The sequence below is a fragment of the Anas acuta genome, chromosome 1 (assembly GCF_963932015.1).
Source record: "Anas acuta chromosome 1, bAnaAcu1.1, whole genome shotgun sequence".
Lineage (NCBI taxonomy): Eukaryota > Metazoa > Chordata > Aves > Anseriformes > Anatidae > Anas > Anas acuta.
The window spans coordinates 147,524,424-147,549,355 of record NC_088979.1 but is presented as its reverse complement, the minus strand read 5'-3'; the positions used below and the strand labels follow the sequence as shown (position 1 = coordinate 147,549,355).

General features: G+C 45.3%; 1 protein-coding gene across 2 annotated transcripts in view; it reads right to left on the bottom strand.

Annotated features, from left to right (window-relative positions):
* CHST11 (carbohydrate sulfotransferase 11) overlaps positions 1 to 13,089 on the bottom strand; it is a 169,855-nt gene extending 156,766 nt beyond the window's left edge. The window contains exon 1 of one of the 2 annotated variants that reach the window (XM_068664346.1): positions 12,757 to 13,089. In XM_068664346.1, the coding sequence (XP_068520447.1) occupies positions 12,757 to 12,859 (103 nt within the window). In that variant the 5' untranslated portion in view covers positions 12,860 to 13,089. Of the gene's footprint in view, positions 1 to 12,741 lie in introns of both variants that reach the window. The other variant, XM_068664338.1, reaches the window with a different exon arrangement.
* Positions 13,090 to 24,932: the final 11,843 nt, after the last annotated feature.

The window sequence follows — 24,932 nt, the reverse complement described above, 5'->3', positions numbered from 1 at the left end:
GTATAATGGCACTGCCATCACACTTTCGCTGAGACCTTTCAACCTTTCTAGCAGAAGCCAAGACTGCCTGTTGCTTAGGTAGTACAAGGGAACCACAGAACAAGCTGCTGAAATGCTGGCTGTGTGAGGCTGGAAAGGACCAGCCGGAGAACCCAAGTTTCCCAAGCCTTCAACTTCTGATCCAGAAAAGAAAGGCCATGTAACATCTGTCAGGGCATACACCGGGAAGACTTGAGACTTTAGAAATATAAAGACAATACACAGGGAAAAATTAGAAGCAACAACCATTCGTGTCACTGCTCTGTAGCAGTGGATGTGACACTAACCTTGTGGGAAACCATTAATCAAGTCCCTCCACACATATCCTTCCTGTCTATGCCTCGGTTTCCTTAGCTGTAGAGTGGAAAAGAAGCACGGGCCTATTTTGTGGAACATTATTACACCTTCTTTAGTAGTAATGCTTCGCTTTCATCAGATGTAGACTTGGGCCCAAACACACAAATTTTTCCAGAAATAATGCTTCTAACTTGCTGCCAATTAAAATTTTCAGCAATAGCAGGAAAGCACAGACTTGCAGTTAACTAACGTAGAACACACATTGTTTCGTGTTCAGCAGCACTGCCAGGCTAGGTATAAACACTTCTGGCAAGTTAAAATCAGTTGGGTACAACTCTGATGACAAAAGATCCCTCACAGCTGAAAAGGGAGCATGAAACAAATCCCACTTGGTCTCTCTTGACATTATATCTCAATGAAAATATAAACAAGCAAAAGGTCTAAAAAGCACAAAGAAAACTAAAATGAAGGACAAAAAAGTCAAAGTAAAGATTGGCAATGGGAAACAACCCAAGCTAGCTTGGACGTGCAAGAATTAGGGCCTGTTTCCCTTGGTGCCCTACCACACAGGAGGGAATGAGACACATTTCTAGCTGCACAAAGAGTTCTCACAGCAACGTGTTACCATGCTGGTTACAGCATTCCTGGGATAGATGAGGCTCTAAGTCACTGACATGATACTGATGTATAGACTTTGTGTGTTACTATCATTCAGACACAATGGCCTCGTGTATATTTTTGTTTTGCTAACTGTCCTGGCATCCTCTGCAAAATTCTTCTTTCTCCACTCTGGAACATTTCAAGAAAAGTGTTGATGAAAAGGTAAGATAACATGGAAAGACTCACCAGAAAGACTGATGTGTTCTGGGGTTAAAAAAAAAAAAAAAAAGATGGAACAAGACAGCCAGATATAAACATAGTTTTAATTAAATCATGTCTGTCTTCTGTTATCCATTTCAGCTCTTTTAGTATCTCAGAAGGGTTTTATCTCAAAATAGTTAACGGCTCCAGAAGCTGCAACATTTTTCGCCTTTTTTTTCTTTAATGCAATTATACTTTTGCTGTTGCATCAGAAATTATTAATAGCCTTTTCTGCGTAGGATGGAAAAGTTCTTGCAGCAAGACCAGAAAACTTCGATCATACTGATGGCTTGCATGGTAATGGCTGCATACAACTTATCTGTCAATGTTGTTTCCACTGAAACTGATGAAAATAGACAGTATCCCCTTCAGTACTCCAACCATGTACCGCTATGGGGAAAAAACACCATTCACTTGAATGCAGAAGTACTCTGTGAAGGACAAATAAATGAGAAAGTAGAAAAGCAGAGCTGTTGTTCTGTGGTACATTGCTCTTTAGGAGGACACGCAGGGACAAATTCTGCTGTTCGTTACAGTAGCTTTGATCCAGAATTAATATAATCAATTCAATGGAGCTGGCCCACATTTACAGTGCAGAGCTGCACCCAAGCCTGCAATCCAATATCCCTACCACCACAGGGGATGTGTGCCCTTTATGCAATTCAGAAAGCCTCTGTTCTGGCACAGTAGACCTGATCGAGCGCTCATTAAAATCAACTGAAAAGTGACCATTGCCTCCTCCAGGCAATCACGCAGACCTCATGCAGTCAATCCACCAGCATATTCAAACCATTCATCACCGTACTCCTTTCAGAAAACGTCATAAAACCTTACAGCTTGCCCAAAACAAAACCCCAAACCCAACAGCCTAGCAGGCAGCTGTGTTCATCCTATTTGAGCTTCCCCAAACTTGCCACAGAGGACCACCAAGTCTCGTTTGGGAAGAGAAGGAGGAAAGCGAAGAGGCAGGGAGGGATCAGCAGGCACAGTCAGCATGATTTGCAGTGCCACAGTAGCAGGAACTCTGCACAATGCCCAGCTGACTGACCCTGCTCCTTGCAACAACTGCTAAATCAACTACAGCAACGTTTTTGAGGCAGAATGTGTGTGTGTGTCAATAGCCACCCTGATTCTGTGGGGTATTTGTCCCCCTTGATTAGCAGCTACATCTACTTCATAATTATATGTGCACACTTAACTCCAAAGATAAAGCATTTATACCCATCTGGGAACTCAAATTTATTTTAGAAGCTAATCAAGACCAAAGCACGTAATGAAGATAGACTTTTTCAGTTTTAGACTTATGACCACAAAGGACACATTTTATTAATCACTAAGTGTTTAAAAAGTGTTACTTCCCTCCCCCTCAGTTACTATAAATTCTTCTCTCTCGCTGCAAGCATAGGCTGTAAAAACACGGCTTACTAGAAGGACATACTCAGCTCCTGGTACACACCACTGTGGGTGCAGAATATGCTATTCCACATCGGGTCACTTAAGATAATACAGACAGTTTGGTCCTGGCTGCATTCCAATCAACTCTAAAGCACAATAATGCAAACAGTCTTTAAAAGGATTTTAACTACCCAAGGCTCTTCGTTTTAAGACGAGGTATTACAGCAGAGATCATCCATAGCATCCAATTAGCATCCACCTTATTAATTATACGTCTACCTTCCCTAAGCCAAAAATCCCTACAAGTTATCCATTTACAACTTTTTGACCTGCTTATATAATCACTTATTAGCCAAAAAACAATGAAGGTTACTAGCTACAAAATATGCCTTTTGTTAAGTGAGTTTAGAAAGCATTACTCTGAGGGTCCTGAAACCCACAATTTTTACAGTTTACAAAACATGTCTTGAATTCTCAGAACATCTTTTAAAAAATAGATGTGAATGGAAAGCATTGGTTTGTAAAATAAAACAAAATGGAAGAAAAAATATATGTACAGTAGCTTTGTACAGAGCTCTAGGTGTTTGAAAAGTGGATTGAAACCAAACAGAGCTTTTTATTTCTTGTGTGGACTCTGCAATTACAAACCAATGTCTCCCAACCCAGTGGCATTAAGAGAGACAACCTTTTGATATTAAGATTACTACGGACAGCATCTTTCAGCCTGAGACAATGACTGCCAGCCTGTAGACAACATTCAAAGCTGCAGCAGATCCTCTGCAAGGAGATCCTCTACAAGGACGACCTAGAGCAGCCATAACCTCCTCTTTCACCTACTAGAGGACAAAGTGAGGGCTCTCATCCTGCAAAACCACACGCAGATCACTCACATTCTTGAAGCCAAGGCTATTTCTCACTGCAAAAAAACTAAGAGCAGATGTTCAAAGGATGCGATCATTTCCCAGCTGTTTTTCCACGTTGCAGTCCACCTATGTCCATTAGCTGGATATAGTTAGCCTCCCCCAAGCCCCTGAAAGCACAGTGCCATGAGAAATGCTGCTGATTGCATTGTTTGTCTTTTCCATTTCCCCCAGAACCTTCTTGCAAGTTCTTTCATAGGAGTGTGAAATCACTGCAGCAGTGATTGATAGCGAAGGGTGCAAAGACATCCTTCAGTGTCTACAGCCTGGCACGAATAACATGAAGGCTACCTTGGAAAGCCACCCCTACTGTTCACGCTGATACTCCCACACAAAAAAATTGTGCTCTTCCACAGCTTAAAAAATTCATAAAAATATTACTTCTCTCAAGCTGGATGTTCCCATACATTGTGTAAGTCGAGAAGAATTAACAGAATGGAGAAACCACACCAAGTACATGTTTTAATTAGTAAAAATTACAAAGCCCTTGGCACTTCTGGGATTTCTTTTAATGACAAAGAACTTCACACTGCTTACAGTGGCAATCTTCGCAGAAAAGGGTTTGCACTTCAGCAGTCAATGCTTTTGGGTTACCTGGGCTGCCAATTTCAGCCCAATTACAGCGTGGAGGGTGGGGAGGATGGGTGGGTGGGCATGCACGTGCATACACACTTGCATGGGCAGCCCTCTGTTTTTAAATCAACATTTTACAAATGCTTATGCCCAGCTTTTTTAAACCAGAGATTTTAAGCCAGAGATCCCCCTTCCAGCAAATTAGATTACCGACCTAACTTCGGTGTCACTCTGAACACTTTAATGATTTTTTTTTTTTACTCCAGAGTTTCCATTGGCAGCCATCTAATTTTATTTCTTTTAAATAACATTCCCTTCTGAGGCTTTACAAGCTAGACATTAATGCCTCTTTAAGACCTCTTTTCTAATGTGCAAAATTAATAAGGCTAAAAGCAAAGCTGTGGTCTACTTTCATCGCAAACACTGGACAAGGTGCAAAGAGCAACCAAAAAGAGCACATCAGTTTAAAATAAAAGCTACCTGAATATTTAAAGATGAAATACATAATGCAAGGAAACTTCTTTAATACAGAGAAACCTCTCTGACTCATACAGATACCAAGTTTGCTTGCTGCACATGCCAGGTCTGCACAAGTAGAGCAAGAAAAACATGCCAGGTCCCAAAGACATACCTGCAATCCACACATCTGATGTGAGGGGTCCCCCAGCAGCCCATGGGGACTGAACAGGGTATCACAGAAAGGGCAGAACAGAGGAGGTGCACTCGGGATGGTCACACACACACGGCTCCTGGCACACTTATAAGCATGCTTATTATTTGTGTGCTGGTGGCCTTTCATTACGCCCTTCCTAGTGGTGATACAGGCAGCATGCCAGCCCCCAGGACAGCAGGGAAGGAGGGGAAATCTAACACTCATAAGGAAACCAGGAACATTCTAATGGAGATTAGGCGGAAACAGAGAGTGTTTCGCTACTGGAAGGAGGGCCAGGTGTCATGGAAAGAATACAGGGATGCTGTTTGTGTTTGTAGGGAGAAAATTCGTGTGGCTAAAGCACACCTAGAGTTGAAGCTGGCTGTGTCTGTGAGAGAAAATAAAAAGGGTTTTTTTAGATATGTGAATGGAAAAAGGAGAACTAAAGAATACATAGGGCTGCTCCTTGATAGGGAAGGTCTCCTCACAGACAATGACATAGGCAAAGCAGAGACACTTAACGCCTTCTTTGCCTCTGTCTTCAATGCCGATGATGGGCTTCGGGACCCAGGGTGCCCTGAGCTGGAGGACCGGGACGGTGGGGATGACAAACTCCCATCCGACCCTGAACGTGTGCGGGATTTGCTACTCCACCTGGATCCCTACAGGTCCATGGGTCCGGATGGGATTCATCCCCGGGTGCTGAAAGAGCTGACGGACGTCATCGCGGAACCTCTCTCAATTATTTTTCAACGGTCCTGGGAATCTGGAGAGGTCCCGGTAGACTGGAAGCTGGCAAATGTTGTGCTGATTTTCAAGAAGGGTCAGAAAGAAGACCCTAGCAATTACAGGCCTGTCAGTCTCACGTCAGTGCCTGGTGAAATCGTGGAGAAGATGGTTCTCGAACTTATTGAGGCGCACCTGGGGGACAAAGCAGTCATTGGTCCCAGCCAGCATGGCTTTGTGAAGGGTAGGTCCTGCCTAACTAACCTGATTTCCTTTTATGATAAGATCACCCGTATGGTGGACCAAGGGAAACCAGCTGATGTGATTTTTTTGGACTTCAGCAAGGCTTTTGACACGATTTCCCATAGGATCCTACTGGACAAAATGTCCACCATACAGCTAAATACAAACATCATACGATGGGTGAGCAATTGGCTAATGGGCAGGGCCCAAAGGGTTATGGTAAATGGCGCTGCGTCAGGCTGGTGGGCGGTCACCAGTGGGGTCCCTCAAGGCTCCATTTTAGGGCCGGTACTTTTCAATATTTTTATAAACGATCTGGATGTAGGAATAGAAGGTATTTTGAGCAAGTTTGCTGATGACACCAAACTTGGAGGAGTTGTGGACTCGAATGAGGGTGGAAAGGCCTTGCAGAGGGATCTGGATAGGTTGGAGAGCTGGGCGATCACCAACCGCATGAAGTTCAATAAGAGCAAGTGCCGGGTCCTGCACCTGGGACGGGGAAACCCTGGCTGCACGTACAGACTGGGCGATGAGACGCTGGAGAGCGGCCTAGAAGAGAGGGATCTGGGGGTCGTGGTAGACAGCAAGTTGAATATGAGCCAGCAGTGTGCCCTGGCAGCCAGGAGGGCCAACCGTGTCCTGGGGTGTATCAAGCACGGCATCGCTAGTAGGTCAAGGGAGGTGATTGTCCCGCTCTACTCTGCGCTGGTGCGGCCTCACCTCGAGTACTGTGTGCAGTTCTGGGCACCACAGTATAAAAAGGACATGAAACTGTTGGAGAGTGTCCAGAGGAGGGCTACGAAGGTGAAAGGCCTGGAGGGGAAGACGTACGAGGAACGGCTGAGGGCACTGGGCCTGTTCAGCCTGGAGAAGAGGAGGCTGAGGGGAGACCTCATCGCAGTCTACAACTTCCTCGTAAGGGGGTGTCGAGAGGCAGGAGACCTTTTCTCCATTAACACCAGTGACAGGACCCGCGGGAACGGGGTTAAGCTGAGGCAGGGGAAGTTTAGGCTGGACATCAGGAGGGGGTTCTTCATAGAGAGGGTGGTTGCACACTGGAACAGGCTCCCCAGGGAAGTGGTCACTGCACCGAGCCTGACTGAATTTAAGAAGAGATTGGACTGTGCACTTAGTCACATGGTCTGAACTTTTGGGTAGACCTGTGCGGTGTCAAGAGTTGGACTTGATGATCCTTAAGGGTCCCTTCCAACTCAGGATATTCTATGATTCTATGAAACCTATAGCTGCAGCTTGATGGGAGGGAATGGATCTACTCCGGAGTCTCTCCAGCCACTCCTTTCTAAGGAGCATGAGGAGAGGGCAAGCCAATTTCACTGATCTGATGTTAAATGAAAAATGGGGGATAAGATCAGGCAAAAGAAGCTATACAGAGTCCAAGCGTATAGGCTGTCAAATTTTGATTTATTCATGAAACCCTAGTTTCAGGTGCCAAACAATTACATGAAAGAGGAACACGCTGCATCCTCCGCTGATTACATCCACAGAATTGGAATCCGAGAAAATCCCCCTGTCTGGAGGCATGTGCCAGAGATAATTAGGAACTGTGCTCTCTCCTTGGTGCGCCGCAGTCTCTGGTGGTCTCGTCTTCTGCTTAGAGCACGAGGCTTGTGCCAGAAACACCACTTTGTCACATGCAAGCATTCTGCCTGCAACAAAGGGATGTTATCTACAATTTGGATACTGAAACACAAATAAGGAGGAATTAACCAAACTCTACATTTTGAATTGCTACTGTAAGGACAAATACCTACTTAATCCATAAAGATCTTACATGAATGGGCTCCACGGGGAATAGGAACATCCAGCAGAAATATGAGCGTGCTTTGAAGCATTATCCTTGTAACGTAGTATGTGCTTACCGAATCTAAGTGACCTACCACAGACACGTATCCATCTTTATCCCAGACACGCCAGGTCTGCACAACTATAAAATTGCAGAATTTAATTTTATTTCCTTAATGTGAAAGGAGTATTTCCCTTCATCGATTTGAGCGGGGCCCTTCACCCACACATCCACACTTGATTTTATATATGTTGACACTTAGACAAGTCACGCACTGAATTCAAACACTTGCCTTGAACAACACGAACAATCTGCAAAAAAAATTAAAAAAAAAAACAAAACAAAACACAACCATCAGATTTGCATCTTGCATCCCCAGCCCTGTTCCTAACTCCCTCAGGATCACCTTAGAGTTGATACATAATACATATGCATTAGCCCAAAAGGCTTGAGAGGAAAAAAACTGTACTAGAATGACATTCATGCAAGGACAACCGAAGCTGCTTTGTCAGGCAGGATTTGATGCCTTATGTCTGGCCACAGAGTCAAACAAAACACAGGAGTGCTGACTTTGGGAAGAGTAACATGGATCTAACTTCTTTCAGTTTCTCTAACCCATTTTTAGGGTTAGTTGCATGGCCCAGTGTAAGATAAACTACCTGTCACTCCTAGAAACGATGTAAAATCAGAAAGATGCTCACCCTATACAGAGACAAAATTGAAATCCCAGTTGCACCTGATCAGCTGTATAATGTTCTCCACAAAAAGCACTGGGCATTCATACTGCGTTGTACCGCCTTGTTTAATCCTACAGGAAAAAAGTTTCCATTCACATTGACGTCTTATCTCTGAAAAATTCAGACTTGACAGAAAGTCGTGACAGTTTGATGTCTGTGAACACAGAGCTGAACACGGCTATGAAAGTCAGCAGACGGTTTCCTTGGTATTAATTAAGAGTAATAAAAACATTGAAAGCTTATACAAATCCGCATTGCAGAAGCGGTAATTGTGGAGTAATAAACATTCTGATAAACTACCGTTTAGTAAGACCTTCCTGTGGACAGTGACAGGCAATTTTGGCTCGAATACATTCAGGAACAGATTTTTATTTCTAAAGGTCAGCAAGCAGTTGCTGCAAATAAGCTGTGCTCGTATGTACTGAGACAGAAATTGCTGCCCTCCTGGTAAGTTTAATACTCACTAACGAGGAAGACTTCCAGAAGATACGGAGAGCAGTTTAATTCTTAACTTCGAGCACTTCCAGCACACTGGTACCTTTGAGAAGGGGGACTGGAGCTCGTTTGCTCACACCAATCCTGCAGTCCCATGGAAATCAATGAGAAGCTTACAGGGGCATTGACAAAAGAATACAGCACGGCCCCCTCGCCGGCACCCAGCGGGGTTTCTGCCTGCGACGGGGGGACGGGTTTCATCGCATGCAATTAAATGAGGGCCAGACTCATGCGGCTGTCAAATGAACTCCGTCTCTCAGTATCCCAAACAGAATAATTTAAAGCCAGTATATGGGGTCCATCAAAGGAAAGCCACACACCCACTGCTTTGCAAGTCTCCTTCCCCTTTATAAGCAGGGGAGAAAGCGTGGAGCAGTTGCAAGATAGGAGACTGTTGCATTGATTTTCAATCTCCCATCAAGACCAATAATGAGCTTGTCATCAGACAAAGAAAAAAAAAATTATCTCATGTGATCTGAGCTGTTCTGACACTTGAACAAAGGTAGACACCAGCCTTCTGTAAGGACCAAGCAGCTATCAATCAGACAGCGCTACAAGAGGCACTAAGACGATCGGGGACCAGAGGCCGGTCTGAGGACCCAACCTTTGTTAGCATTCACAGGAGAACTGCACGAGTCAAAAACAGGAGATGAGAAATGGAGAAAAAGCATTCCGGTCTGCAGGGAAAACAACACAAAGGGGTAAAAAACAGACTTAGAATAAAGATGCGTTTCAGATTAAAGAAAAAACAAGAATATTGTTAGCTATTCTACCTTTCCGTGGAACTTTCCCTCACCGAGGATCCCAGCACAAGGACCAGTGAGCGAACTGATTTCATCAGAAAAGCAGCACGGGCAACAATGGTGGGCTGCCATACAAAATCCTAGGGCTGACCCACTGCATGCAGACAGAAGATAATCAGGTTTCACTCGGTTCTGTAGATAACACGTGGGGGAAATATCCTGAGCAAGGGCCTGGGAATATCAAGAAACCTTTGCTATGTCCAGCTAAGGCAAATACTGAAGAACATGTTTTTATGTTTGGGTGTGTTGGCAATTTCTTTTTGCTTTTTTTTTTTTCCTCTTTCCTTAGAGGCTAGACAGGCAACAGGAAAACACACAGAAGTCCCTGCTGCTATTTCCTCCCCTGGGAGCAAACAGTGAGCTGGACTTCCCCAAATCCACAGGCAAGCCACAGAGCCAGGATCACCTCCAGAGCTTTCTCTGCAGTGCCCTTGAGTGCCACAGAGCAGCACAGCTCACCCAGAGACTGGTCAGGGAACACCATTTCAGGCAGGTGGGTCCCCCAGCAAGTAGTTAACCTCTGCCAAAAGTTGTGCATCTCTGCATCTGGTGAATGCAGAGATGCATTCACATCTGGCTTCCCAACAGAGAGCTGGTGTGGAGCCAAAATGAACAACGTGCCAAAAGCACCTGACCCTATAGCTATTTGCGATACCATGCAGGGACACAGCCCCACATTCTGCCCCAAAGGTAAGAGCAGGCACCTTCCCTTTTCTGTTTCCCCAAGAAAGTCTTCCATAGCTGTCAGTTTCCCCATTCATTTACTCCAATGGAAAAATCCACCAGCAGGGGAGACTTTTTGCTGTTGCTGGTATTGAAACAGTTCTAGCAAGAGATTCAGCTGTCTAGCAAGACATTCAGACTTTCTAAAACGGAAAATGCCCACCTAACTAATGAAGAGTTGCCTTGTCGCTGAGGAGTGCTGGGCTCATCATCTGATGGCCTCCCAGCATCTTTCACCCACCCTACATCACACCCAAAGCTGTTCGGGAAGCTCTGTAGGCAGAGAACAAGTTTCCTAAAATTCACCAAGAGAACTGAGGGGGTGAAGAAATTGCCAGATTTTGAATGAAGAGCTGACAGTTCTTGCAAAGAACTTAACTGGAAACCTTATTTTCCGTCCAAAAAGCCTGGGTAGAAATTTTTCGGCTAATTCTGACCGCAGGGATCCTGTCTTACAAAGCACAGTGAACATCCAGCGCCAGCGGCCAGTGGCAGCCCAGGGTCTGTCAGCTCCCTCCTGCTGCCTTCCCAAGGCGTATGCTACAGCGCGGAGCAGCTAAAATTTCCAACACCCTCCGCTGCCAAAGGGGTACTGGCAAGATTTTGAGAGGTTTGAATACCCTCAGTCCCATCCAGCCTGACTTGTCCTTGGCCAAGGGTTCAGCTCCAATGAATTTAGGGACACACCAAGAAGGGTTATTGATGTGCATGGAAATACAAATACTTAAAACTTCCCACACAGGTCTGCTACCTGATGCATGCCGCACTCCCAAGTCTGCTGCCTCCCTCCAGGAACACCACGTTAGCCTACCGTCTGCGGTAATATATACAATCATATGATAGATACCTGGTGAAAATACCTGTCTGAGCTTCACCAACTGCACGCCAACTGACTGACCGCACTACGCATCAATCCAGATTAGAGTCTGATAGATTTCTAGCAGTTTCCACTACAGAAACAGACCGCTTTAAAAGAGAAGTGCAACTGGTCATGATCAGAAAAGTACAGCGGAGATGGAGGGGTTCTGATTGCATTTATTTCCGACCTATTCCACGCACACTAACAACCTAAAAACGTGTCCAGTGCAAGACGGGCGCAGTTCATCCTCCCCCTGATTTCACGGCATCACACTCTCACCTCAGAGTTTATGGCAAATCTTTTGAATTGTACCGAAATCAACCTATTTATAGTCCCACAACAGCACGAATCCAAAGCCCTAACTTTCAGCAGTTAGCGACAGAGCATACTGAGAATTTTTGTAAGGCAATTTTCATATATTCCAAAACTGACGGCGAAACATTTAATTTAATCCCTCGCTTACTGCATGCTGAGTTTTTGTTCCAGCAGCACAATTCACCCGAAACTCGGAGAAAAAGACAACTCTTGGCCAAATTTCCTGAACACGCACGCAAACTACATTGCCCGTGGAACGCAGGCAACGCGAAGACTCGGACTTTTATTAAATTCGTAAAGCTGCGTTACAGCTATCTGGTCTGCACGGTGCTCGGAGCCCTCGGATGAAGCCTCCCGCAGGTCTGCTGAGGGCTGAGCACTCCTTGCAATGCTGAAGAGCACGGAAGAGATGCAGAAGGGAAGGAAAACCACGCTGATCTTCCCAAAGAGCCAGCAGGCACGGACACAGACGGGCACCCTGTGTACGACACCGACCTGCAAGGCGCAGGCAGCTGGCAGACAGGCACCAAGCAAGACCTGGGAACAAGACCTGACCTCGCCGCACCACAGCCACCCCTCGAGCCTCCACGCTCCGCAGCTCCCAAAAACTTTAAGGAAGGTGAATTTTTAAGCGCCCACAGCCCGGTAGCGACAACCAGGGGAGGACAGGGGCGTGCTGAGCGCCTCCGTTTCCCTTCGCCCCCCTTTAGCCCCTCGCACTGCCCTGCCCGGAGGGGTCCGCGATCAAAGGGTCGGGGCGGCTGGGCTCGGACCGGCAGCTGTAGGGACCGGCAGGGCTCGGAGGGGCTGATTTAAGGACCGGCAGCTTTAGGGACCGGCAGGGCTCGGAGCCCGGCTGCGGTGCGAAGTTTCCAGGAGCCGGCCCCACGTCGGTGGGGGGGGGGGGGTCGGGAGCAGGATGGGGAAACCGGGAGCCGGGCAGAGCCGAACCGAGCCAAAACGAGCCGAACCGAGCCGGGTAAAGCCAAACTGAGCCGGGTAAAGCCGAGCCGAGCCCCGCCGATCCGCAGAGGATGCGGGGATGGAGGCACAGCCCCGGCTGCCGCCGCTCCGTCCAACTCCGCTCCTCGTGCAGTTGAACGTTAAAAAGAATTAAAAAAATAATAATAATAATTTTTAAAAAATATATTATTATTTCTCTTAAAGCCAAACTTTGCTCCCCGCCGCGGGACGCTCCCCGCCGAGCCCCGTCCGTGCCGCAGCGCTGCCGGCCGCCACCTGCCCCCGGGGGCGGTGATGCCGGTGCCGGTAGCGGTGCCGGTGGTGGCGGAGCCGTACCTGGGTGCAACGTACTTTGGAAGTAGAAGATGACGAGGATGAAGGAGCCCACGGACGTGACCAGGACCATCCTGCACACCCGGTTCATCCTCATTACTTCCAGCACCGCCGGCTTCATGGCGCTGCCCGGCGGCGCAGGGAGGGCGGCTGAGGAACAGAGGGGGGCGGCGGGGTAGCCGGGGCCGGTGCCGGTGCCCGAACCGAGCCGGGCAGAGCCGAGCCGGGCAGGAGGAGCCGCAGCCGCCGCCGCCGCTCCGGAGGATGCCCGGGCGCCCGCGCCCCGCAGCGGGGGGCGCTAATGCCTGCGCTGGGCGTGACCACGCGGCGCGCCAGGCGGAGGGGCGCTCTGCGCCGCGCGGGGGGGAGGCGGGCCGGGCGGGGAGCCGGGGCGGAGCGCTTCCCCCCCCCGCGCCGAGGGGAGAGATGGTCCCGCCCGGCGGCGGCCGCGGGCGGGGACGCGCTGGGCTGCCTCGAGGGGCCAGTGGGTGGGAGGGCGGCGGGGGGTGAGGGGGGCTCCGTGCGTGAGGGAGCCCCGAGCCCCCTCAGCTCAGCGCCCGCTGCCGCCCCCGGCGTTGTGCGAGGCGCCCGGTGGTGGCCGCGCTTTGTCGCCGCCTCCTCGCCGCGCCGGCCGGCGGTTGTAAACGTTTCTAACGGGCGTAACCGGCGGCGTTGGGCAGCACTGAGTCATCGCCGCCCCGCCAGGCCCTGAGGTGCCCCGGGAGGGAGAGGAGCTCGGTGTGAGGGGGCAAAACGGGCCCGAGGGGGCCACACAGCCCCTGGGGTCCCAGCACCTCAGCACAGCCAGGAGCTCCGCACCCAGGGGTCGTGGCACCCCACAGGGAAGGTTTCTGACGCTAAACACACCACAGGGCTCGCAAACTGGGGCTGCCCACTTGCTCCAAGCTACACAGGTGTTAAAAAGTACATCTGGGAATCGATATAAAGTCCACAAGTCCGCATGATAACCAGCCCCTTTGTTCTCTCGCTGCGCCCCAACACCGGTTTGCTGCTGCTCTTCCTCTTGCTAAAGGGAGAATCCTTTTGCTGATGCCATCTTCAGGGGTAAAAGGATTTTTTTTATATTTTTTTTTTCCCCCTCCAGATTTCTGTCTGTTCTTCTAGGGGGTTGGAAGAGGTCTTTAAAATGAAAATAGCCCTAAACAGACCCAGCCCAAAGGTGGAGGCTGGGAAGCAGGTAGGATAAAACACAGTTTAAGCCAGAAAAACAAAAACAAACACAAAGCGTGAGTATTCCTTCCTGGGTAATTGTGACAGAAACTTCTAAAGTCACTGGGACTTTCCATTCAGACAATTAAAAGGCTTTTTATCTGAAGGATAAACCATTTATCTAGATGTTTGTAACAGAGTAGAGATTAGGAGGGCTTGGCCTGAAACTTCAATAATGAGAAAATACTCGTTTTGCTTACTTTCTGTAGATTTTTCTTGTAGCAGTTTTGATATGCAGTGCTCCACGCTGCTGGAGAAGGTGGTGTGTTACTTGTGCGGCTTAGCAATAGTTACTCTCTTCTTCTGGACATCACCCTCCGATGGAAGGAAGCAGCATTTTAGAGCAATGGGGAAAAAAGAACCAGCTGTGTTGCCAATAGTCTTAATATAAGAGAATTGTAAAAGCAATACCTTCACTACATGGACTGGAAATGACAAGATTAACATTCATGCTCATGCTTGCAGCATCGATGTCAATTTCAAACCATGGCATCCTTTCTAATGTCCAGTGAGTTAGGACAGTGATGAAACACAGCAGGTTTTCTGGTTTTGTTTTGTTGTGGTGGTGATTGGTTTTGTTTGCTTTTTGACATTCAGACACCTGTACTCTGGCTTTCCTACAGGAAAGAGCAAAAGAGAGCATGAAAGAGGGAACAGAAGGAAATGCAGTTGTCTTTCCAGATGAGTGCCAAGTTTTCTAGTAGGAACAATGCACAGCTCAGACACTTTCAAGCACACCCCTGAGTGGATGGTTTAGCAGCTGCAGAACAAAAGGGAGACCTTGGGTTGTATGGTAGGTGTGATCACCTACCATTGCTGTGATACTATCCAGTGTCTCTAAATAAAATACTCTCATCATCCGAGAGACTTCTGGAAAGAAAGACTTAAGAGCTTAAGAACCAGATGCCAGTGACATCAGAAGGAGTCCAGACAGTGTTTTGTAGATTATTTCATAACAGAAAAGCTTTAGAGAAAACAAACAAACAAATCCACCCACATCGCTATTTATTGATAAAGCTCTAAAAATAACAAAACCACAGTTGAAAAACAGCACAGACAGAAATGCAGTGTGTAACAAACTCATAGTGCAATTTATGAAAAAATGACAAGCATGCTAATATTAAGGAGCGTGTGGAAATTTAAAACAGAAATGCATTAGTAAAGAGAGGTGTCCGTGAGAAACACAGGTATCTATGATACAACTTTTTATTTTGTTTTATATTGAAAGGCTTCCTCCTCTTAAAAACAAAGGTTTTAACATTTTTGGGGAATATTATTGGATAGGGGCAACTAATATGAAGAGAATATGCACAAGCTTTTAGGCATGCAAGCTCTTCTTCAGATCTGGAACAGAAGCAGCAAGTTTCAGACTGTCTCACATCTCTGACTGTTACAGATCCAGTCCCATCACAGCACTCACCACCGCAGAGTGAGGCTGCCTAGCTAAACGATCAATAAATCTTCAGGATCACCTACACGTCTCTCTGGTTACGTTCTGTGGGGGTAGTTTAACTTCTGCCTAAACCAGCCATAAAGAGACCAGGGTTTTGTCTTTGACCATCAAGGAAAAAGTACGGTGCTTTAGTAAACCCGGCTGGTCCATAAACCTTTCACTTGACCAGCTCCATCAAATTGCACTGCCTGAAAGTAGGAAGCCAAAATGTTTCTTTTTTGTTTAGGTGCAGGGCATGCAACTCCTTACTTCACAACCTCGTACCGCAGCCTGAGATTACCTATCAGTCAAATTGTATTCAGCAATGGTATTCTACCAATATATGGTAACAGTCCTTTAAGGTACTGATTGTTTCCATTTAAAAAAAGTCCCTGAGAAGCCTCCTGATGCAGCTGATTTCAGTGGAAGTAGGACAAAGCTCTTTTACCCGCAGATTTCTCAGTCAGCAGTTCACTGTACACATGACTAAAATGCCACCCAGCTCCAGGAAGCCACTGCCGCAAAAAATGTTAAGACAGTGCTTCCTGGAGCTATAAAAAAGTCTTGCCCCTTCCTCTCCCCTCCAAATAAGAAAACTCACTTGTCTAACGTGCTCTCAAAGCCAAAAAACCTGCTGAGTTTCTGAAATACCTTGTCCTGCATCTTGCATCTTCTGTGAATGCTCTGCATCTTAGAAAACAGCATGAATCAGGATGCCACCTCCTCATGGGACTCCCTCAGCAGAGCCTTTTCAGCCTCTCAGAAGGAAGGGATGCAGCAATATAGCTTGGCCTAGCCACAATGAACAGTTGCTTATTGCCGAGCAGGAACACATTAATTAGACTCATGGAACAAACAAACCTAGACACAAGTCTTACCTGATCTTTTACCTTTCCCTTCGTTAGGTAAGGTCTTAATTCCTCAATACCCCAAGCAACCCAAGCTACTGCATTACAAGGCAAGCCCACATTCTTGCAGTGCCTTGGTTGCAAGTAGGTGTCAAGAGTCCTTTCCCAGGGATGTAAGGTTTATCCTTTTCCACTTTAAGGTACATTGTACTAGATGTCACTCTGCTACACAACCTGCTTTTTCCTAATGATTTCATCTGGCTTTGTTTGAGACGGAACAAGTTTATGGCTTTTGGGACCACACGCTTCCTGGGTAATACAAACCAGATTTTGAGGAGAGGCAGCATGTCTAAAGATGCAACTTGTATTATCTCAATGGTCACATCTGAAGGGTATGGTTGTCTCCACTTCTCTTCTACTGTAAGGCTACCGTTTAGTTTTGTGCTTTATTTGCCCACAGAGGAATTCCAGTGGGCTTCCTCCCTTCCTCACAAAACTCACTGATGGTCCCTTCTCTGTGGAGAGCATGCCCTGGGGAGCAGAACAGCTATTCCAGCTCTAACTACGGATCTACTCCCATCTCTGAAATGCACGTGGTACCTTTATCATCATCTATCGTTAGTCTTCATTATTACCTATTTACTATTATTATTATCCTCATTGGAAAACATCCTGGCAGGCTTTAGGAAGCACTGCGCTAATATAGATCTTTGCAAGAACCGTTTTTGCCAGCATGGTACATACCCGGTCTGTAAGCATGCTAAGCTGTGCTGCTAACAACAGCTCACTGACAAGACTGGGTGAACATGCTTGTATCTACTAAATACAAGGGCAATGCAGGCCATTTAAATAACTTCACAATGCTGACAAAAGTTTCTGATACAGAACTGTCTTGATTTGAAGGCAGAAGAACATACGATCACTGTTAAGTCAAACAAGATACATGAAAGAACAAGGATATATTTAGCTTAACTAAATTCGTAAGGAGAAATGATTAATCTTGAAATAAAACATATATTCATTCTTCTAAAGTAGTACTTACCGGAAAGCTCAGTGTCTGATGGTTCCAAGACAACTATGATACTAATTGTGAGGCTGTTAGTTAAAAGACTTTGGGGAGTTAGGCACAGAAGCAATTTTTTAAGCTTTGCTTTCGAAGATGCAAGGTCTAGAGGTGATGGATACTTACACCTCTGCCAGCTGCGATCAGCAGCTTCACTGGATCAATCCCAGTGGCCCAGCACTGTCCAGGACAAAGTCACTGGCATCAGAGGAAAGGTCAATAAGCTCTGCAGCAGGCAGCAGTGGTCAAGTCTGCAGGAAGACTGACGTTTGCTTGTGACATTTATTAGCTAAAGTTTGGCTTTTGTCCTGCAGTGCCAATTGCTGCACTTGGGGAACAGCCCCCAAAAATCAGATCCAAGAAAAATTCCAATGCAACCCATCATCTCAGCTACCAGAGCAGCCAATACAAATTCCTAGGCAAAGCAGACACTAAAACATTTGCCAAGTTCCACTGAAGCTCAGTTCTCTCTCTTTTTTTTTTTTTTTTTCTCAATCCTATGTGCAGTTTCTTTGCATTTTTCCCCTACTGCCAGTTAAGGACACTCTTTATGAAGTGGAATTATTGGAGTAGAGTTTAACAAATGAAAGGGAAGAGGCAGCTGCAAGGCAAGCCATTCTGCTCATGCAAATTCCCCTTGCATTGAGGTAGTTGCATTTGTTACAAGGACTTGTAAAATGGTCATGTATTTTGCCCAGTGATAGTGGGACAATCTTGAGCTGTGTTTAAATTCATCTCTCTTTTTCTAGCAACCTTAGAGTACTAGCAACATCAGAAATGTGACTCAGAGCATACAGAGGCTGAAATAAAAAGAATTACTGGCTTTTCATGGGGTTGCTCATCCTAATTCTATTCTCAGACACCAGGGATTACTCATGCTCTTCAGAACATATTGCTGGTATCCTGCTATGCTGCTCATTAGACACAAGGGTCTCACAATACAACGTAGTAGCCAGGAAGGCAGGATGCTGGTAGCTGTTGGCTAGCCAAAGCAGCACACCACCAGAACAGTACGCACTGCGTATGCTTTACAAGCTGTAAGCATGCTTGCTCCATTCACCCCACCGCAATTTCTCAGCTAAAATCCAAGCAAGCTACTTCCAGGAGCAAATTGATTTGTCTCCAAGAGTTGGAGTGGTTTATATGTTACTCTGGGGGGAAAAAAAAGAATCTGGCCAAATAGCAACAAGAACACACATACTTAAAAATGAAAAATCATCTTTGCAGATGGGAAGAAAATCATAGAATAAATTATTATTGGGAAGGAGAAAAAAAGGAACAAGGAAAATACTCACCCCACAAAAAAAAAAAAAAAAAAAAAAAAAGGAAAAGGAAACTGGAAAAACAATTACTTCATTTGTTCCCGTTCTACTTTTCTGAACTGAAGATAAAACCATCCCCTTTGCTTAGTGATTTTAAAAGTGTCTTTAAGTGATTGTTTAGCTTTTCTGAAACACTCCGATTGTTTCTGATAATCTACATAAATTGCCATTATTTTCTGTAAAGGGTTTCTTTCAAAATCGTCATTATTATCACTTCTGGGGTAGATCCATCTCACCACTTAGGTGTATATTTCATCCAGCTGGTCTCCAACCATTCGCTATAGAAGCATCATTAAATTAACAGAAAGGAAAACATGTTTACATGACACGATTCACTTTGCTTGTTTTAGACTTCTAAAGTGCAATGAGATGAATCATGGCCTAGAAGTGCCCCTTGAGTAAAAAGCTCCTGGACATCTAACTCTGCTACAGACACCTATATTGCACAGGGGGAAGGCTAGGAAAAACAAATCCCAACCCATGTTTCTCAATTTTTTTGCTTTGTAGGACATGCAGCCAAACTTCATATTTTCTGTACTCTATTTTTCAGCATAATATCCTGTTTTCCTGTCACCTACCTTACAAAATACCTTGCAGTAAGAAATGGGAGGCATCTTCTTCATTGTTACTTGAGCATTTAGGTCAATATGTCCTTTCTTTTCCTACATTTTTTTTTTCTAAACACACATAAAATCCATCTTGGGATAAATATAAATATTTTCCTTTTTAAAGTGCTTCCCATTTAAAGTTTTAACCCTATGTCAAAATTCAATACTCTCATAAAAGACTTCAGTTCATTGTAATAACCAGAAGATTCTTTTTTACATGTATAGCTATTACACATTCAGTTTACACCCATTTGATCTAAACGTACATTTAAAGTCCTTAGGATTTGCATGTGTGGAATGTTTTTCAAAATCAATGGCAAGTTAACATAGTCTGAAGTGGAAAGTCACATACCTCTCATGTTGCCACGCTTTTCTTATGTTTCATTCCTCTAATATTTGCTCTAGGAGGAAAAAAAAAAATCTGCTAAAGCCAGTAGAAGCACAGGTGTGAAAAGCAGATCCACAGTTGAAGCCAGGTTTCTTCTGCCCACAGGGTAATAGCAATACTGAAAATCTTCAGACTGCTGCTGTTTCAGGAGAGGCGGCAATTCATACTTACAAGCAGGACTTCTCTCACTGTCTACACTACAGTGACCTTAGGCCTGAGAAGCGTTATGAGAAGTTTAACTGCAAAACACTCTGGGATTATATGGAACAGTTTAGAAACACATCTAAAAGAAAAGCATTTTCTAGAGATAATTAAATGCCCTCCCTCCGCCCTTTCACCATCCTTCCTCAATTAAAAGGTGTGACTTCAGGGACTCTTTCTATTTAAAGGATGTCTAGGTGATATTACAGGAGAGAGAACAGAGATAATAAATCACACAGAAGCTGTTGAAATAATGTTAACCAACCTGTAAAGACATTTTTCCAAATCACTTCACACATTCATTACTCCATCAGTATAGCATCTATGTAACGAGTAACTCCTTATGTTCCCCCTCTGATGTAGGTTCCCATTCTTATGAAGCACCTGCAGCGGAGCTGCGATTCCAACTGTGCTACGAAGTCCCTGCAAAGGAGAACACGACCCAGCTCCAGCAATGAGAATCTGTAAATACCGTTGACAGCTGACTATGCAAACCCACGATTCACATGGTAAAGCATTTCCTGACCTGAGAAAGAAAAAAGGTTTGTGTTTACCACTGATTTAACCACATTAAGGAAAGGTAACCCCATTTTAGTAATACAAAAAGTTTTCCTTTGGCAATTTAGAAGGCAAAAGGGAATGTTTGTGTCACTTCTCTTCTGAACAGCAGGTTAAGAAGTTTTTACAGAGCAACAGCAGCAACTACAACACATTTTCGTGATTCATTCAAGTTTGTTTTCAGATCTGTTCGATAAAACATGAGCCATAATTCTATCAGAGTTCACCTCTTCCTGGAGATGCCCTAGGATAACATACCCACGTTGATTCTGCAACATCTCTGAAAGGCCAATGAAGAATGAATACCATTAAGCTGTCTATCCCTGCACAGGAAGAATGGCTATCTACTATACATGGTTCACTGATAAAAAAATAAAAATCAGAAGTGCTCACTGAAGGCTCCATGGTGCCTCATTACATCATTACTTTCTTATAATCCATATTTATGTAAAACTAATAGAGAATGTGTATACATGGCCTAGACTGCAGCAGTTTCCAACTTCATTGACTTTTCTAACCTTTTCGTTCCTTTCTCACTGGTCTCAAAGTCAAATAATGTTGCAAATGCAAACTGAAAGATCCATTGTTTTTCCTCAAAACAAAACAAAAACATAGAGCTAACCCTGGGAAAAAAGTTTTCTGTGAATGCAAGTCAAAACTAAGATTTCCAATTACACAAAAAGGACTTCAAATCAATTTACGGGTAACCACTGCTACAGTGATCTTTTGAGCGAGAGAACTTCAGACTTGCTACTGTAAAGCAAACTGATCTGCTTCTGTTGACAGAGTGTCACCCCTTCAGTAAATAATGCCATACAATTGAGTCAGCATCAGGCATAACAAGGGCAGGTGATGTTTTCTTGAAGATCAACCGCTGGAGGAAAAAACAGATTGCCATATTGTCAGGAGATCCATTAAAGGAAGTTTGCATCTCCACCTGGTGTTAGCTGCTCACTCTAAGACCGGAGATTTCTATCACCTTTGTTTGTGTCATTTACCAAACCAACTTTGTGCGAGGCCGTGGTGTAACTGGGTGTAGTGGGCTGGGCTTGGCTGGCTGGCAGACCTCACCCCCCTGCTCTCTCACTGTTCCTCCTCAACAGGACAAGGAAGAAAAGAAGCTGGAAAAGCTTATGAACTGAAACAAGGACAGGAAGATGACTCATCAGTTACAAAACAGACTTGGGGAAGATAAATGTATTGCCAATTAAAAATAGAGTAGGCCAGTCAGAAATAAATAACTAAAAAATAATAATAAAAAAATCTTTTCCCCATGCTCAGCCCCACTCTTTCATTCCTGACTCTTCTGCCTCATCCCCCTCCAGAAGCAGCACAGAGGAGATGGGGAATGGGGCATGTGGTCAGATCATAACACTTCTCTGTTGCTCCTTTCTCCTCATGCTTTCTCCTGCTCCACCTCGATGTCCCTCACACAGGATACAGTCCTTCAGGAACTGCTCCAACGTGGGTCATTCCTACAGACTGCAGTTCAAGAACATCTGCTGTGGTGTGGGGTCTTCCATGGGCTGCAGCACAAGTATCTGCTCCAGCACAGTCCTCAACGGGTTGCAGGGGGACAATCTGCTTCATCATTGTGTTCCCCATGGACTGCAGGGGAATCTCTGCACCAGCACCCTTCCTTCTTCACTGACTTTGGTCCCTGCAGGGTTGTTTCTCATTTTTTTCCTCACTCCTCTTTCTCACAGCTGCTACACAGCCTTTGTTACCCTTTCTTATAGATGTTTTCACAGAGGTACCTTCAACTTCACTGATCAGCTCAGCTTTGGACAGTTGTGACTCTGTTTTGGAGGTGTGTCTAATACAGGGAAACCTCTGGCGTCTTCTCACAGAGGCCACCTTTGCAGTTCCCCTGCTACCAAAACTTGGACGCATAAGCCTAATATACCGAGGAAGTAGATGTGATCATCCCTCGGGTGTTTGGACTATAAACCTTTCCCCTTCCCGCTCCTCACATTATCACCAGTTTGTTTGTGAAGTGAAAAGTTAAACAGACCCAGTTCAAACCACAGTCTGCTAGCCCACCATGTAACTAATGGGATTTAAAAATAAAATAAAATAAAATAAAACATCTGAGTCATTCTAAGGAGAATGTAAACCATGACCAGAAAGCACTTTAGGGAAGTGGATTTTGCCAGAGTACACACAGCTTTGGATAAATGCAACACAACTCTTACTGAAACAAGATTTGAGGCTTTACAGAATCAAAGCAGCAGCAGCAATCCCTACCACTGCCACAAATCCTGTGTGAGGCTGGGGCTACACCTTCCCCTCCAGAAGAGGCCAGGAACACTGGTTGTTATTGCTGAGCCCCTTTGGGCCAGTCTCTTCCCTGCAGAGCTATTCCCTTGGGAGACCAACAACAGTTTTCTGTCAGCATCACGGGCAGAGTCCTATTTTATCAGTACAGAATCATGGAGTGGTTGAGATCAGAAGGGACCTCTGGAGGCACCTGGTCCAACCCTTGCTCCAGCAGGGCCACCCAGAGCTGGTTGCCCAGGACCATGTCCAAGAGGCTTTAGAAGATCGCCAAGCAGGGAGACTCCACAGCCTCTCCAGGCAACCTGGGCCATTGCTCCATCACCTACACAGTAAAGAAGAGCCTCCTGATGTTTATACAGAACTTCCTCTGTTCCATTTTATGCCCACTGCCTCTTGTCCTTGCACAGGACACCACTGAAAAGAGCCTGGCTGTCTTCTCTGCAATCTCCTTGGGGTGTTTATACACATTGTTAAAATCCCCTGAGCATCCTCTTCTTCAGGCTGAGCAGTCCGAGCTCTCTCAGCCTCTCCTCATAGGAGAGATGGTACAGTCCCTTGATCACCTTGGTGGCCCTCCTCTGGACCCCTTCCAGTACATCCATGACCCTCTTGTTCTGAGGAGCCCACACCTGGACACTGTACTCTAGGTGTAGCCTCACTAGTGCTGCGTAGAGTGGAAGGTGACTTCTCTTGACCTGCTGGTGATCCTTCACCTAATGCAGCCAAGAATATTGTTAGCTTTCTTAGCAGAAGTAGGATGGGCCATTATGGTAAAACCCACTCACAGTTACTCAAGTATGGACAGTCAGCCTCTTGGACTTTGGTCCTCAGTGACCCTGTAACATGCCAGGAGATCACCTTTCCTCTTCTCATACCAGAGAAGAGAAAAGCACCACGTGAAGGCTTGTGGCAGCACTCCAAGGGACAATCAGAAAAGCTCCCTTCAAAAAGGGTCATTCCCTCTTTACCTCATAGTGAAGATTTCCCTGAAACACCTGTAACTTTACTGCTATGCTTTCAGACTAATGATAAACTCAATTCCAGACTTCCCATAATGTATAGGGCTGAGGGAAGAAAGTAAAACTAGGTCATTTCTTTAATAACTAAACCCAGTGGCATGCCTTGCCTTCAGCTGAACCTTTGGGGTTGTGCTGATGATGACTTTATTTACAAGTTGATGTTAATGTTGGTAACAGCCTTTAGCTGTCACAACGCTAGCAGCATATGCCAAATCCGTGTATACTAAAGGAAGCATCAAGTAGCTTTGCATTTAGGGCAGGGAAAAAAAAAAAAAAAAAAGAAAAAGAAAAAAGAAATTCTCTCTCCAGGGACCCAATCATCCTGCCAGTTTAAGTTGCAACACACACCTGATGAAATGATTGTGCCTCAAATTAAGCTTCCTAATTTGTGTATAAAACTGGGTCACAAAGCGTATTTCCTCTTCCCCTCACCCCCCTTCGCAGCTCCCATACATTCTAGTGCACTCTAGTACAGAGAAAAAAAATATGCTGAAGGGTAGAGCTTTGTGGATGGCTCTTCAGTGTATCTATGATGTGTGTTACAAGTACAGCTTGCAACCAGCTTCTGAGGCAGCACGCTGACTCAAAACAAAGTGTGCTTTACCATGGGGCTCTCTGAGTCTGTTATCATTATGCTATCAATGCAGTAATCTTGCCTTCCTCCTATTTTGTTTTTAAATCCCCTCCCAATTTGTGTCACCAGCATCACAAAGTCTGTTATTTGCCAAGTGTTTCTCAGCCTCTTGAGTTCTGTAGGCAGTTTCCAGATTAGAGTTTGTAAACTAACTAAATCATTGTTGTTATTCGCTTGCAAAGCCTTGGTTACAATGTGAAGTAGTCACAGAAGATTTGCTTTCTTCTAGTCTAGGTACCGGCTTAAGAGGGAAAAAAAAAAAAAAAAAAAAAAGGATTTTTTCTGAAGTTAGATATAAAGTAATCTGTACTTACTTAAAAGAATTACCATTATACCGTAAACTGAGAGATAAAACATTTGTCAGGCATACTGACAAAGCCCTGCAGCCAAAGTCTCTTATCACTGAACCATCCAGACAAACAACTTGAGCTTTTATCCTCCAGCAGATGTTGCAGCTGCTCAGGTTAGTGGAATACCCGTTTCCATCTCTGCCCAACAACAGCAGACTCGGGCTCTTGCAAGTCACCATCTGACACCAGGAACAAAAGGTCAAACCATAGTCTAGACAGAAGCTGTAAACTGGGATGCCCAAAAGCCATCAGTCTGACAGC